General features: G+C 31.1%; 2 protein-coding genes and 1 long non-coding RNA gene across 5 annotated transcripts; 1 reads left to right on the forward strand and 2 right to left on the reverse strand.

Annotated features, from left to right (window-relative positions):
* Positions 1-627: 627 nt before the first annotated feature.
* LOC105134418 (probable transcription factor PosF21) lies at positions 628-5,328 on the reverse strand. 2 transcript variants are annotated; one of them, XM_011038821.1, is made up of 5 exons: positions 3,999-5,328; positions 3,339-3,471; positions 3,071-3,155; positions 1,151-1,350; positions 628-1,108 (listed from the first exon to the last, which is right to left on the reverse strand). In XM_011038821.1, exons 1-5 carry the CDS (start codon positions 4,679-4,681, stop codon positions 989-991), a joined length of 1,221 nt encoding a protein of 406 aa, XP_011037123.1. In that variant the 5' UTR covers positions 4,682-5,328; the 3' UTR covers positions 628-988. The 2 variants fall into 2 exon arrangements, with proteins under 2 accessions (XP_011037123.1, XP_011037122.1); XM_011038820.1 differs by having other exon boundaries at positions 628-1,350; positions 3,999-5,327.
* A 3,088-nt stretch (positions 5,329-8,416) lies between these two features.
* On the forward strand, positions 8,417-9,142 carry LOC105134421 (uncharacterized). Its single transcript, XR_843981.1, has 2 exons — positions 8,417-8,681; positions 8,753-9,142. It is a non-coding gene; the product is annotated as an uncharacterized LOC105134421 (long non-coding RNA).
* Positions 8,467-13,669, reverse strand: LOC105134419 (F-box protein SKIP16-like). Of its 2 annotated transcripts, none has more exons than XM_011038822.1 (6): positions 13,363-13,669; positions 11,786-12,508; positions 11,133-11,351; positions 10,250-10,356; positions 9,557-9,654; positions 8,467-8,759 (listed from the first exon to the last, which is right to left on the reverse strand). In XM_011038822.1, the coding sequence occupies exons 1-5, from the start codon at positions 13,564-13,566 to the stop codon at positions 9,576-9,578; spliced, it is 1,332 nt and encodes a 443-aa protein (XP_011037124.1). In that variant the 5' UTR covers positions 13,567-13,669; the 3' UTR covers positions 8,467-8,759; positions 9,557-9,575. The 2 variants fall into 2 exon arrangements, 1 of the variants encoding a protein (XP_011037124.1); XR_843980.1 differs by having other exon boundaries at positions 8,492-8,759; positions 9,280-9,654.
* Positions 13,670-17,469: the final 3,800 nt, after the last annotated feature.

Genomic DNA, 17,469 nt, shown 5'->3' on the forward strand with positions numbered 1-17,469 from the left:
GTAGGGTCAAATTTAACAAGCATGATTAGGAGAAGAGCTTAATCTCTTGTTTAAAGTCTTACCAAGCTATTGTCATCCCAATTCTCAAATAAATTCATTCCTAAGGTCTTTATTCCAGAGCAAGTAAAGAAACTAATCAAGACTATATATATATAATTTGTAAATCATTTTCAATTCCCTTTCTATATATCCACCAAAATAATCATCAACCAAAAGAAATAAACCAGGAAGGAACGATGAAGGTGATATAGATAGCTGGGCCGCTATTAATTTATTAGGGTAACAATCCCTCTAGACAACTTCATGAGCTAGTTGCAGTCCCTATCCACTTTTACCAACAACAATTAGGCAACCTAAGAACATCTTCTCTTACATATTAAACTTACCTCCGACAACAAAACATTTTCTTGCATTGCATTGACAATTCAGGACCCACTTTTGTCCTTGCCCTAAATTCTGTCACTTCCATTGCAGCTCCACTAAAACCAACATAACCCTTTCTGTTTTCTTTCTTTAATGGGGTGTTGGGTTCAAATGCCTCATTGGTCCACACTGAAAGCAACGAAAACTAGTAACAACCAGCACAATTTGTAATGCCCATTTGAGACTCTGGTATAGAAACAGAGGTGACCAAGCACATAAACATCAGTAAGAACTTGCATGTGTAAACAACCATATCGGACAGGAAGTAGAGTTTTATGGGTTTTGGTGGGGTACAACTGAGGGCACACCTATGAATTTCGAATCAACAAATCGCCGACAAAGGCCCATGATTGTAATAAAGGTTCTACATAGACTATACCATATTAAGTACTTTAAGCAAACTAGAATATAGAGCTGCCTAGAAGAAATGTAAGGTAGAAATGCAAGGTAATGTATATTAGAAGGACTGGAGATAAAAAGTACGGGAAAATATCCTATGTGACAATAGCTTGCAACTAGTACGTAAACAACCGTAGAGACCATTCAAGTAGCTGCCTTCTCTTTTTCAATCCTTTGATGAAGAGGAATTAGCCTCAGATCCATTGTCTTTCTGGCTTGAAGAAGTCAATGATCCTCTCATTTTCAAATCCCCACCTTGTTGCTGCTGCTGTTGCTCCTGCTGCTGTTGAAGTTGTTGCTGCTGAAGCTGATGTAGCTGGAACTGTTGCTGCTGCTGCTTCTGGGAATGAATTTGGAGCTGTTGAAACTGTTGTGCAGCTAAGAAAGTATGCATTGCTTGATTATTGGAGGGATATAATTGCTGGCCTCCTCCAAAAGATGCAAAGTTCATCATGGGTCCACCATTTGGTGTTTGACCAGTCAGTACCTTCAGATGCTGAATTTCTTCTTTCAGTGCGTCATTCAAGGCTATCACAAAACAAAAAATCATCATTAAGGCCTGTAACAAAAGAAGTTGAATCTCAATAAATTAAAAATTAATATGCACAACCAAATTCATTAACGGCCCTATCAATGGAAGATACAGGGTACAGAAGCTTCATATGGATGCAATTGCAAGTTTATGAATGGCCACGCGAGCAAATTTCGCCTATGCTAAGACAGAAGTGTCTCTACCATGTGTCAAATAAAACTGGTGCAAAGTTTATCAACTTGCTTCTATTTAGCAGTTCTAAACAGCTATGCCTCCACTAAGTGCCTAACAAGTCTTACAAATGAGGAAATGCTTATATTTGGAATGCCCACTCAAAGCTAGTTGACATTACAAAAAATAAATTCGCACCCCCAAATAAGAACAGAAACTACCTGCTCCCAATACAAGGTATAAACCTTGAATAATAAGGTTAAGTTAGCAATAATTTTTGGAATTCATGAGAAACCATTCCACAAAATAAAGTGCTTGCATAAAATTTGGAAGTGGAAGAGCTACTTTAACACCAATTTATAGACAACAATCACTTCTGCAATAAAATACCCATCAGCAAGCTTACTATAAAAACAAAATCCCTATAACTCAATGCATAGCATCCTTGAGATCTTTCACATGCAACTCAGTCTACACAGGCTACGTCTTGCATCATCTTTGGAGCTTTAAATTTATTTCCCCCATGTAGTATACATTTCTTATTGTTATCCATAACTACCTATATCACAACAGTATCACATCCCATGCCTAGCACACCATTAGTTGAATGATATCAAGTGCCAGGTGCACATTTTAAGACTTGAGAATAAATAATACCCAAAATCCCTGACTCTAAGATGACAAGTATGCACATTTTGGAGGACAATTTCCGAGCTGAAATAAATAACACCTCTTATCTCCCTAATTTAGAAAAGTCAGCTCAATTCCCAGCCCTAGGTATTAATCCAGGGATGAAACATGTAACCCACAACTGTGGTTTTAATGCATGCCCTTGGCCATCAAATATCAACAAATAATCAACCAGTTGACATTTTAATCAGCCATGTAAAGAAACACAGCTGATCCCATATTTAACTCAACAAAAACAACTACAAAATCCTCTGGCATGAAAAGTGTCCTAAATGACAAGTAACCAAATTAAAAGATTACAAACAATCCCGCCCACTAGACAGGGCTTATTACAATTCCTTTCCTGATCAAATGACGTGAAAGAAAGAGGAAAGTTTAGCAATTGCAGACCCCATATTGTACAACAGTTCTAAGCAAAATCTAGATTGTGTACAGCAACAAAAATGCATAAGTGGGAAAAAAGATGTAGATCACAAAATAACAATGTTTACAACCAAAAAAAGTTACGTATCATAAAGCCCGCTAGAGATCATATATATATATATATATATATATTATGAAAAGACTTCTGTTTGTGGCAATATGTAAGTCGTAGGATGATGAATCATACACAATTAATGCCAAATACCTAGACCATGCACACGCTGACATTGACAGTATATTACTATTAGAAGATATGAAGAGATAAAATAGGGCAACATTATTTGTGGATCACAGCATGCACTCATATGCTTTTTATACATATCGAAATGCCTCTTAATAAAAACCATATACAAATAACACAAACATTAATGGAAAAAATACATCAACTAAAACTGGCTAATTGTATTTAGAAAATTCAGGGGAGACCCTTACCATCTTGCAAGTGGACCTGCTGCTCCATCGTTTGCAAACGCAGTTTCAGTTCACTATTTTCAGCAGTCAGGCCATTTGTATCCCTCTATCAAATCATAAGCAACAATATCAATTTGACATGCATTAATGTGTTCCCGATGGAAACATTACTTGTTAAATTAAAATTAACATATAGAAAAAAGGAAACATAGGCTACAACTTCCATTGGACAGTCAAGTCAAACCAGAAACAGTTCACAAATAAATAAGAGTGAGCTTATGCAACTTGCCTGAAGAAGAGTCAATTGAGCAGACAACGATGTCGCTTCTGTTTGGAGTGTCTGCACTTTCCTTTCAAGTTCAGCTATGTAACGCATCTTCCTCTCCTTGGACCTTGCAGCAGATTGCCTGTTGGCCCAAATCCTACAGATGGAACAGAAATGAACATGTCTGACGTCAATCTAAAATAAATAAAACAATGGATATGTCTCCTCTCTCTTTTTTGATAGAAGGAAACCAAACAAGAGGGATGAAAGAGGAGAGAGATGAGTCCTTTGCAGCGGGGGAATTCAAGACCATTTTTTATCCAAGCAGAAAACTTCATTTGAGCTTAACAAAAACTCCATGCTATCTGTATAATAAACTATTCCTAAAAGAAGTCCTGTATATGCCAGGTATGTTCACTACAATAAGTACCTTATGAACAGTGAGTGCAATTAAATTCTGTGCTTCATAAGACTATTTTTATGGAGCCAATAACAAACTCAAAGATGTCCCATAACAAAATGTTTCAAAAACATTAAATTTCATGGAACGGGCACGAATATTTAATTTCACGCGAAATAGACATGATATAGCTACTACTGAAATTAGCATCATGAGTAATCCCATAACTTAACAAACCACACCTTGAAAAATAGAAAAATTTAAGAGAATGAGAGATGGGATACCTTTTTGCACGCTTGGGATCTATAAGCGCAAGTTCAGCTAGCTTCGCAGCAGATACAGCTTTCTTAGAATCTGCAGGAGAGGCCTCTTCAGAACCTGACATGAGCATCTCCGGCTTGATAGTTGTTGAGCCATCCATTGACTGGCTATGTTGATGCCTAACTCTAGGCCTTTCACTTGGACCAGCACCCAAATTCACTGTTGCAGACAGTGGTGCCATTGCTTGTGCTGCCATTGCTGGAGCCAAAGACTCCCCAACTTGAAAAGAAGATGTGGCCGAGGACGAATTGAACTTATCCATATCAAGGTACATTGACAACAAATCTTCCTCAGTTTCATCAGAAAAAGTTGGCCCATCAGCACCACCACCCACGACACCAAGATCACTATCAAAGCTAATATCATCAGGGAGAGTGAGGATCTCAGAATGGGCCCGACGGTGGCCCAAATTCTTTGGTGGGTTATCAGGCATTCGGCTGATATCATGACTAAATCGGTTAGAATCCGATCCATGACCGAAATGATTAGGGTCTGAACTACTACCGGGAGCCATTGGAGGATATGTGGAAGGTGATTGCTCAGGTTTCAAATTAAAGGAGCTCCCAGAGGGTGAAAAACTAGAGTACCTGCCTGGAGGTGGTGGTAAACCACTACTATGGTGGCTAGCAGATTTATCCTTATCCATCTTAATAAATCACAAAAACCCCAAAACCCTAATCAAACTTTTGGGCAGCTAGTTCAATAACTCGAGAAGGCACAAACAAATAGTCCACAAAATGAAGATTTTGCACGCAACAAAAAGGGAAATGCCAAAAATTCTTGATTTTGAAGCTTCATGACATTCAAACACCTAAGAGAACACAACCAAACCCTAATAAACACCCATATTACACTTCAAAACAAAAGTTTATCCACTCTAATTCCCACAAAACACTACAAACTAAGGACACGCAAACAAAAAACCTAATAAAGTATCAAACTTGACACAAAGTCTCTAACTTTATACATAACAACAACAAACCCTGTAAAAATGAGAGAGATCTGATTAACACAAGAGAGAGAGAGAGAGAGATTCGACAAAACAGGAAGGGAATGTTAAACGCAATGAAAAGCAAGCAAACCCAAGAAATCAGACAGCTGAAAGCTCCTTGGGATTAGTGAGACAAATTTCCAGGGAAAATCTGATAACTTTCAAGGAAAATATTTCAGACATGAATTCTCTCTCCCATGGAGATTTTGGGGGCTTTTAGATCTTCTAATTCTAATTTTAAAAACAAAAACCAAAAGGGTTAAAAGGTCAAAAACAAAAGGAGAATCCTTCCTATTCAACTCCCGTCACATGCTCTCACCATACCTTTCGTGTATACATACATGTACAGTATTTTATATATATATAGATAGATATAGTGGCGGAGCCACAGTGGGGATTAAGGGGGCAGTTGCCCCCTTAATACTTTTTTTTAAATATATTTTATATTAAAATTTTAATATAATAATTTAATAAGTTTTTTTTAATTATTGTTTTTATATCTTTTTCTTCAATAATGTAAATTATTAATTTATTAAATAAATAATTTTTTATATTTTATACTTAATGCTTTAGGTGAATTTCATTCATTTTTTCTATTCATTTCATTGTTTAATTTTAATTTTGTTCCTTAATAATATGATAATTTATGGGTTTGTTAAATTAATATGTTTATATATAATATTATATGTATATAAATATGAATTAAAATGAATTTTAATGAAATAATATATATTTTTTTATAAATTATATATAAAAAAATAATGGTGATTAACATACTAGTGATTACAAATAAAATACTAAACAACTAAAAAAATTAGATATATAATAAAAAAAATATATTTATATTTATATTTAACCTACTTGTGTAAAATAACAAATTAACAAAGAATTGTTACCAATAATTTCACTAGTCTTTACTAGATTTAGAAATAGATAAATAAAAGATTCATTGTATATATTAAGAAAGAATATCTTTAATAAAATTAATAATGAAGTCATTGTTAAGGAATTTTAAAATATAAAAATTTTAAAAAATAATTATAATATAAATTTTTTATTTTAAAAATATTCTTAAATTAATTTTACTTGATATGAGTTAATATATAAAGTTCAAATTGATTTATCTATATAAAATATATTTCTATATAATATATAATATTAAGTATTTATAATTTCCTTTATTTAAATTTTTTTAGTTTCATCACTGTAAATAAATATATATATATATATATATATATATATATATATATATATATATTGTAAATGTAGCCATCATAATTATTGAGCTTTGCCCGTTAGTCAATCCATTATAAAATTCCAGTCATGAATATGAATTGAGAGGGTTACTCTAAAAAAACTAAACAATTCTTTCTTTTAATATATATATATATATATATATTGAATTTAAAAAATATATAAATATTCCATGTATATATCTATATAACACAAACATATATCTTAGGTTAAGTTTTAAATTGAATTTGACAATATTTATAGTTTTCCCATTACTCATTGAATAAAATAATTATTTAAAAAAAAACTCTACTCATTAAATTAAGTTATTATCTATCATATTCAGATTAAAATTAAAATCTATTATTATAAACTACTAAGTTTGCTCATATTCAAAGTTTTAAGGGAGAGTGGAAGACAGCTAGGAATAAGTAATTTATTTAAAAGAAATTTTTTTAAAAAAGTGAAAATATACAAAACACGATATTTTTATTCTTATAATAATTGCTTAATTTTTTAGATAACAATGAACTATATTAAAATATATTGTTATTTAAATTGTAGATAAATAAGTTCTGGAAGTAGTAATGTTTTACAGCATTTTGACCTTTCAAGATCATCTAAATCTATAAAAATATTTTAAATAAGTTTATATAAAAGTTTTAGTATAAAGATCTCGAAGATAATTATTTTATCATGTTCTTATAAACATCATGAAGAAAGTTTAATAAATACTTCCATCATTATTCAATTAATATTTTGTAATTTGTTTTAAAATATTACCATCATGTTATAAATATCATTTTATATAATATTATATCACGAGAAAAACTGATTTTGAGCTATTTATTTATATTGTTAGAAACATTTTAAATAATAAATAAATTGAAAAGATGTCATTAATCATTGAAACTGGTGGATATTATAATTCAATTTGTAGAATTCATCCAGTTTTTTTATAATTTTTTGAGAAACCTTTTGTTTAGAATAATTTTTTTTCATGTTTGCTCTCTCCATTCTTTTCTTGAAATATTAATTTTTGAAATAATATATCCAGCTATGTTTATATATTGGTATTATTCTGTATAATAGTTTTTTTAAAAAAATACGATTTACACCAATATACCTTTGCGTATTTATATATATTACCTTATATTATTCTTTGACAAAAAAAACCTCTATAAAACCAAAAGAAAAATTAATTTCAAGGCCCTAATAAAACTTCAAAAAACCTAAAAAATTAAAAAATCTTGAAAAGTAAAACTTGAAATATCCTAAAATAATGATATATAAAGTAACACTTAGTTTTTTATTTTTCATGTTTTAAAAAGGGTAGAATTCACTCTAAAATTATTATATGAATAAATTTAATTTTAGATCTTAATTTTTGTGTTTTCTGTATTTATCTTTTTTGTACTGAAATATTAATTAAATTTAATTTAAAAGGGAAGATTTCTTAGGAGAGCACATGGGAGAATAAGTTGAAAGGCACCTTCTAATGGTATGTTTGTGACAGTTGCACGTGCCATCCATGGAAGGTTCTATCTTTGTGGTTACTTTCGAATTTCTAGAAGCCAAATTCCATGTGAGAAGAAGACTAGGATGTTTCAGACCCCCTTTTTCTACACTTTCAACTGTTTTTAAAAAGATAAAATTAAATAATAAAATGGAAAAAATTAAAATAATTCACACCACACAGTCAGGAGAATCTATAGACTTTTTTCGGTACTGTAATACAACTATGCTTTTAAAAAAAAATAATGATTTTTTTAAGAATATTTTAAATTAATATTTTAAATTGTTTTGATAGGCTAATTGTTAAAAAAAAATTAGAAAATATTATTTTAATATATTTTTAAATAAAAAATACTTTAAAGATCATTTTAAAAAAAATATTCTTGCATGTGGAGGGGAGTTGTTCACAGTCAAAGATATTAAGTGGTAGTTTTGCCTTGTAAGATACGTTAATTATATTAAATTATTGAATAAAAATAAACCCATCCTGTTTTTCTTTGCAAGCATGCCGCGACTTTTGAATAAATTAATTTTATTTTTTGTTATTTTAATGTAATGACATCAAAAATAATATATATATATATATATATATTATTTTAATAAATTTTCAAATAAAAAAACACTTTAAAAAAATTATCCCAACATCGAACACCACCACAGAATTTTAAAGTAACATTTACTACAGTTCTTGAGAGACTCCAATGGAGTTTTAGAATATTTATCCAAATAACATTCCCTCCATAAACCTTACATAAGATGAGGAAAGGTGTGTCGTTTCATGTACCCTCACCATCTTATTCTGTTCATGTTAAGAGATCCTACTGGCACCTTGACCACCCAACACTCCAAAACCAAGGACTGTCTCCCTGTCTTCTTATAGAAGAAACAGAAGGCCCGAGCTACCAAAGTGGAACCCGCAAGGAAGATGAAGTCAACTCCATTGGCAGATAGAAGAAACAGATGGCCCGAGCTACCAAGGGGGGTCCTGCAAGGAAGAAGTAAACTCCATCGGAGAAATTCTAGTGCAATGACAAAAACACTACAGAAATAATCCTACTCAATGTGACTCACATAGTGATGCTCTTTGCCTGTTGCTTCCTCGTGGAAAGGATCTCTAAGATACAATAAACCCAAGGAATAGGCCCTAACCCCAATTAAAAGCAAGCTCAAGAAATACTACCACGAAGGCATGTAGTGCTAGAACACCCAACAACTTCTCACGTACTTTGGCAACTACCATTTCTGCAAATTATTTGCAAAAAAAATAGCTGCGAAGGCACATCAAAGTTGTTAGGAGCTCTAATACTACATTCATATTTTTCAGCCAGCTCTCCAGCAAGGCTAGGAACAATTACCTGGGTTTACTGTCAGAAATCCTTCCGATAAGGCAACAGGCATCATTGTAGGAGCCGCAGCGAGGAAGATTATTTTTGCAGTGATTACCAGTTCTTTTGTTAAGATTATTTTTGCTATAGTATTTTTGTTATTGCGCCACAGTTGCTCAAATGGAGTTAGCTTTTTCCTCCTTGCGGGCTCCACGTTGGTAGTTTGGGTCTTCTATTTCTTCTATTTGCAAAAAACAGAAGTTTGGAAGACATGGAGACACTTTTTAGCTAAAGTTTCTGCTTCTAGATGTTGTTTTGAACTGGGATTTTGGTTTTGGAGTTGTGTAATGAAATGTGTTTTCCCGGCAGAAAATGCAATAAGGTCTTTTTCAAGACGCCGGGACTTTGTTACATTTATTAACAAGGAAACTCTTGTTCTTTATTGAGGACTTTCAACCTGGTGAACTGAACGATCATCAGAAAATGTAGTCTGGCAGTTGGAGGGGAAACTGGGCAACTTCAGCTTCAAATGGCCTTCCTTTTGGATCTGTCAATCTTGAGAAACCAAAACGAAAATAGAATTAAAAACGAAGAAACAAAAAGAAAATAGAATTACAAACAAGGAAACAAAGCAGCATAGTTTTGCATTAGAAACTAGTGCAAGAAAGATGTGATTATTGTTGCTAATATTATTGTCAGACAGCAGTTTTCAAATTTCTTGTTCAATGATTAAACTAAGATAAGCAGTGTTCAAATTTCCTGTTCAATGACAAAAACCCCAATAAATAGGTTTTAGCAATCACAAGGCTACAAAAATTCAAAAGACTTCACTTCCATGCCACTGCAAACATGAATCAAGCATAACGACATGCAAGTTTTGGTAGGCACGGCCTGGAGTGCTTCAACAGATACATTTTATGATAATTATCTCTACCAGATTCTGGTATATGAGATTTAAGTGTTTCTGTCATGTGAGAACTCAAAAATCAATAGTGTGGCACATCCACATAGCAATAGAATGTCATTATAAAAAGAAAGCAGGTCATTTTTGCAAGACCATCTCAGATACAAGTAGGATTTACAATCCCTGCTCCCGTAAAGATTTGAAAGCAATGTAACTCAGAGGATATCATGGATCCATGCAGAATACCTGCCAGGGACAAATGTGAAAGAACCTTTAACAGAGCCAGTAGGATATCGCAGAGGTGTGCAACTCTCATAAACAAATTCTTTCTCACCTGGAAGTAAGAGTGGGAACTGCAAGCATAAACGATAAGTCTGAGATTCTGCACATTTTCCAAACATGAAACAATGCATCATGGTGTGGGTTTATAAATTTAACATACAGCAAACAAGTTACTAAATTCACTTTTTTTCCCTTTCAAAAATTGCTTCATATGTAGTAGGCACAGAGAAGTTCTTTTATGGCATGATTGTCACTGTGAATTCCCAGTTCACAGCATATTATCTATGGAGATCAGTTACCTAGAAATCAAACTCGCAAATGGGCAGAGTCAGAAAATACCAAGGGGAACTACAGCAGTTCCTATTTTTTCCCTTCCTTGTTTGGACAAGAAGTGGCAACAGTACAGTATGATTTTTCCATTACCTAAAGCTCATGTTGATTAAATCCAAGTAAACAAAATATTATCATGCCTTCATCTCTTTTCTGGAGTTTGGCTGTCCAGGTAGATACTACAATGGCTAATCCATGTTCAGCACAAAATCCATTAGATTCAGAAAGGAACCGTGCGCTCTCCCCAGAAGCTTTCTTAAATCAAGGGAAACTAAGCATTACATAAATTCAAATCATCGACTTTTTCACCAGTAGGCCCTTTTAGAAGCTCCCAACTGTTGCATCTAGAAAGCCACACAGGTGGACCTTGAGAAGTCTATGAACAAAGTGGAAAGATAAGGGAAAAAAAGATTGATCAAGCGCAGTCCAAACTCCAAATATGTACCCAAGAAACAAAAATAAAAATCTCATTCGAAGCAAGTTAGCAATATCAACCCGAGAAATTCTTAAGTCATACCTTGCCTATCACAGCCTCTGCGTTGATATTGGATACAACAGTATCATTGGCACTGATAACCCAGTGCCTCAAATGCAGTTGGCAAGAGTTGAAGTGCATTCCATTGATGATGCATCCTTCTGGTGGAAGGGACATGCGGATTGAATAAGCAAACAAGTATTTTCTAGAGATATCTAGCAGATCAACAGCCTCTGGCACAAAAATAGCAGAAGCGCGAACCTGGAAACAATTAAAAGCTCTTTTGATCTGAAACAGAACTATTTATTTAAGGAATAAAAGAAAATGTACACAAGTATGAAAGAAATGTAAAATTTTCTCATATTTCTTGCAAAAGTGATAATGATAGTCATAATTCCAGTAGGGGAGACAGTGGATGCAAACAAAAATTGCAATAGTAATATGTTAACAAAGAGAGGTATGAATAAACATATTGCGAAAGAGCCAAAAACATGTTTGTTAGTTATTACTTTGGAAATAAACACATGATATTAAGTAGTACATTCCAAATAAATTTGACAACCATGTATTTTCGACAAACCTTGCTGCACAAGGAACAAAAAAAATCCCATCCCAAGCCTGAAGAGCAGGAGAAAAGAAAAAAATAAACGCCCTAATATAAAAATTTGCGTGCATGGCCATATTCAATTGCTTACCTTTACACCACTGGTTACAGCAGTTGAGCAGAGAGGAGATTCTTCTGGAAAAAGAGAGAGACTTTTGATATTTCCTTCATCCCGAAGTTTGATCATGCCATTCTGCAAGCGATGGCCATGTTCTTCTAACCATAACAGCATAGCATCCTGTTGTTGGTCAACGTTGAAATCATGGACTGGACTAATTAATGCCTGAGGTACACATGGGATCATTTCTCCAATTGTCAGAAGATTCTGAGTCCCAACATAAAGTTGGCCATCAGAACAGTTCAGGAAGAAAAACTTTCCATTGTATGAGGATGAGGCAGCCACAACAATAAACTGTGATCCATTGGGTAAGTCCAGGTGGCGTGCTATCTCCTGTGTTTCCAAGATCACCTCGCGTAGGGGTAATAAGTAGACATTAACCAAGTGATCATAAAAACAGTAGCCACCTATCAGGCCCAATAGACAGTCAGCCACATCTGTGTTCAAATTTTCACCTGTTAAGTTTTGACCATCATGAAAGCGGTAGAGAAGTCTCGTGGGAAGAGGCAGCTTAACTTTCAAAATTCTTTCAAACTCTTGAATCTCATCTTCTGATGCACCCCTTCCAAGAGTAGCCTTAACTTCAGGAAAGTTTGTGCCCAACCAGCTCTTCAGTCTGTCCCAACAACTTTTAACTCGCTTTACAAGGGACCATGGATACATGCAAAATGCTTCTCTCCATAATTTATAAGTTGCCTGGAGAGAGAAAGAGAGTGTAAACATGTATGATGCAATAGGATGATTCCAACATACGAGCCAAAATTAACGAACAAGGCATTAGTACAGGCTACAACTTACGGGTTAGGGCCATCAACTAGAGTCCAAAATTAACGAACAAGGCATTAGTACAAGCTACAACTTACGGGTTCGGGCCATCAACTAGAGACCCTCTTTCAGTAATCTCTATCCAGGGATTTACATGAATGACACACAAAGTCCACTAAATTCTTCTAAAAGCAAATGAACCTAACATACCCAATAGAACTTTGAAAAAATGCACACATGTTGAAAAGTTTCAGCTTTTCAACTCGATGAAAGTAAAGCTGGACGCCATCCCACCCAATTTATCATATTTTGAGATCAACAAGTGATTCTCATAAGAATTAACAAAAAAAACCATATTTCCGTTTTGTTTGTATACATGTCAACAAAGATATCAGCCACAAAAGCAAATGCACAAGACAAAGCACATGATTGATTACCATTCCAAATTCCACATCTTGACAAGCAATCTAGTACAAACAACACTACAAAGCTTCAAACTTTTTTTTCGAGCAAAAAAAAGACCCAGAAAATAAAAATCATTAACAAAAGCAAACAAACAAGCTACAAGTCCCGGGGGCAAATCAATGAATTGATTCCAATTCCAAATGCCAAATTTTGACAAACACTTCAGTACAACCAACACCCTATAAAGTTCCAAACTTCAACAAATTTCTTCAACAGCAAGAACTAACTGTAAGGTTCCAAACTTTACCAAATGTTCATCATATATAGAAAAACTAATAAGAACCCAGAAAGCAAAAATGATTGGATGTATTGTCTATTATCTTAAAAGAGGGTAAAGGGTTTCCATGATGGTCAAGAGGGGCAGATAGATCTAGATCTTTAAGGCAAAATAATGACCAGAGAGATTCCTCAGAGGCTAAATCCTTGAACCTCTTGCTAACAGATGATACTTTTGCTGTCTCTTTTGGACCCAATTTTGTTAAGATTATGTTGAGAGCTAAATCTCCCACTGAATCCAAACCCATGTCTCTGTGTGTTCTAAATTCTGTGTAGGTTTCTCTTGCTTATTAAGATGTGTTCTGCTTTTAGTTTCTTGGTTTTGTTTGTTTGTTGTCTCATCGTCTGCAGATAGAAGAGGCCGATAACTTAATTGATTTTGTGTTTTAATTTTTTTTTTAATTTTAAATTATTATTTTATATTATTTTAACTTTTAAGATATTAAAAATAAATTTTAAAAAATAAAAAATATATCATTCTAATATATTTTTAAATAAAAAATATTTTAAAAAATAATTATTAACATAATATATCACAACTCTAAAATTAATGACAAAAACTAATGCATGTGTAAACCCCCTATCTAAAATTAATAAATCAAAAATAAAAAAAAAATTATTAGAAAATGATTATTAACAAGAAACATTATTTAACATAGGGATAATAAACTTTTAGAAATTTAACTTAAATTATGATAATAATAAAATAATAAATTGATACGGAAAATGTCAATCTAGCGATGAATAACATAAATTCTCTAGTTGGGTAAAATCATTATTATCTAAGAAAAAAAATTTATGTATTAAGAAGAAGAAAAGGTGATACAACAACAATAATAATGATAAAGTGAGATTCTAAGAAAAAAAATAATGAATAATTTTATACGTAAAAACATTTATTATTCATATAAACTACGTGTACAATGGTGTTATTTTGACTGAGAGTGGTGAAAATTTTGAATGAATTATTATGATAGCTATAGATAGGAGTCATCAATTAATTAGATTAAAAATAACAATGTTATGAGTAAATGAAATGATGCTTAAAATTTAGATTTTTATAGTACAATTATCTAATGATTAGTTTTATAATATTAATTATATCTCTCAATCTAATTGTTGGATCGAGTTAAAATTTTACAATTAGTCATTTGAAATATTATTCTACTTTAAATTAAATATTCAATTTAATCAAAATATGGGAAGGATCATGAAAATACCGACAAACAGAAATTTAATAAAAAGGAATATACAGATATTTATAGAGTGCATTGTGATTTTCATGTATTGCGATAAAAATATATATGAAGCCAAAAAATAAAAATGATTTGAAAAGATAAATGTGCCCTTGTATGCATTATTACGGATATTAATGATTGGGGACATTGTAATCTTTTTCATATATATAAGAAGAGAAGACAACAGATATTGGAGAGAAAATTGTAAATGAGAGGATAAGAAAGAGGGAGGAGGTGAAAAAGAGAGAGATGGGGAAAGAAATGAAGATAAAGTTGAGACATGGACGATAAAGGAGGTAAGTTGGATGATAAAGGAGTTATGTGTTAAGGCAAAAGTGAGTGTTGATATGTATTATAAATATGATGTTGATTTTGTCGGGGTTAATAAAGATTCGAGGTTTTTGTTGTTAAAATTAATTGGTGATTGTTTTGAATAATGGTTTGATTAATTGATTTAAGTGGATTGTCAAAAAATAATTGTTTGAGATTGAATTTAATTAATTAATATATTTTTAGTAAGTCATCTTATGACTTGTGAAGAAACATTTATGGAAAAAAGAAATTGGATTTGAGTTTAAAAATGATTAAATTTTATTTTGATTCTTGATTTATAAAATTTACAGTCTAATCTTTAAAAGTTTAAGAAATTATGATTTTAACTTTTAAACTTATTTTAAAATTTTAAATAGAACTGATTATGGGATTAAATATAATGAAATTTAGTTTAGTCATTGATTTATAATATTTTTCACTATAATCATTTATTTTTCTTAATATGACTTGACTATAAATTTAGAAAAATTGTAATTTGATCCTTGGTTATATGAGATAGTTTTTAAGATGTTTCCCAACAAGAAATTTAGACTTATTAATGGTGGATTATTAAGATTTAATTAGTTTGTATTTGAAATTGATTCAATATCAGGTTTGTATATTCTTTAGGTAAAGCATGAATTGAGTTAATTAGACACCATGTGTCTAATAAATTGTGTAAATGTTTATAAATTAATTTGTGATGTGTTGGACCATTTTTTTTGTGTATTTTTAAAGATTTACTATGTATAATTGTTGCTGGAAATTATGTAAATTGTATGTGATGAGTGAATTAAGATGTAAATGTGATTAGAATCATCGTAAATTAATTTATGATATGTAGAACCATTTGTAGATGTGTTTTGAAAGGTTATAAATACGTGGGAATTTGTGTTCTTGAATTTATTTAAATTATATAATTTTCATTGTAAATTACAATGTGTGGGATTATTGTGGTTATGTTTTGAAAGATTGAATATATATATTTCTTACTTGAGGAATGGTTTAAATGAATTACACATCATGTATTGGATAAATCATGGGGATGATTATAAGTTAATTTCGATGAGAAAAAAATAATTATTATATTTTAGAGAGATTGTGCATATATCATTTTTATGTAAGAAATGATTTGATATGATTGTATTTGAAGTTTTCGAAGATAAGTGTGTAAAGTGAAATATTTAATAAAGAAAAATTTTAAAAGATGACTAAAGTTTACTTGGCTAAAATTATGAATATAATAAAAGAAAATATAAGCTTGAATAGGGTATCATGGACTATATCAAACTTGGCTTTAATTGTCATGTGGAATTCATCAATAAAAAAATTAAACCATTTAAAAATTAAAAAGCATTGATGAAAAATTAAGTCAATTCAACATTAAAAATCATTAATGAAAAATAGAGGCATTCAAATATTTAATATCAATGTAAAAAGATGTTGATTAGTTAAATTGAAATGATAAACAAAAGACAAATTGTATTCATAAATTTGTTTACAAAAGTATTCGATTATGTAAATTAATGAATATGATAAATGAACTAAAAATGTTTAAATATTGATTCAGATTGCTTTATTGAAATATAGGAAAAGTATTCGGAGTGGAATCTAATTTCTCATAAGTATGCATTGTAGTATTTTCAAGATAAGAGATTAACCATATCTTATCTTTTTAATTATTTATGCATGCTTTTATAATTGTTAGATTACAATAATAATTAAATTATATAGTGTATTATTGTTGTTATTATTAATGAAACGTGCATGATTTCAAGGTAGAAATTGGTATGCAATTTATAATTAATCAGATAGGTGCTAATGTATAGTATATTACAAGAAGTTATGTACCACAATGAAAAAAAAAATCCTTACATGTATGATTTATCACCAATTGAAATAATGAAAATTATGTATAATTCATATTAGACTATCATTGTAGAAATTAATGTTTATATATATATATATATATATATATATATATATTGTGTGTTTGAAGACAATTTTAAAATAACTTATGTGTGAAATAGTTGACAAGTTAACATATATTTTATAGGAAAGATGAATGACACCTTGATACTTTATTTAACAAATTTATTATGTTAAGTAATGATGATATATTTTTATTTTTTATATTAATATGTGTGAAACTAGTCATTTTAATTAATGAAACTAATACTTTAGTTAGTTAATGGGCTATCAAAGTTACCTTGATTCATGAAATTAGTTCATTTGTAAATAGACAATTAGAGAAACCTATTAATTTACCTATTAATTTAATAATGGAACAAGCACCCGGTTTGGACTAGAGAGGATATCAATATGTTTTTAAATTGTGTTAATTGTACTAATTTATAAAATTAATGGTAAAATAAAAAATTAATTATTGTAAATATATAAAAGAGATGATAACAAATATTCATTGTGTATAAAGCTCATTATATTTGATATTAAATAAATTTTCAGGCACCTTATAACATTGTATCAAGTAGTATATCACGTAATTAGTATTTACAATAACATGTAATGAAGCAAGGTGTATATAAGTTTAGTTATGCTAACATGTTAATAATTGAGTATTTAATTAATTATACTAATAAA

Source organism: Populus euphratica, unplaced genomic scaffold, assembly GCF_000495115.2.
Source record: "Populus euphratica unplaced genomic scaffold, PopEup_1.0 scaffold67.1, whole genome shotgun sequence".
NCBI lineage: Eukaryota > Viridiplantae > Streptophyta > Magnoliopsida > Malpighiales > Salicaceae > Populus > Populus euphratica.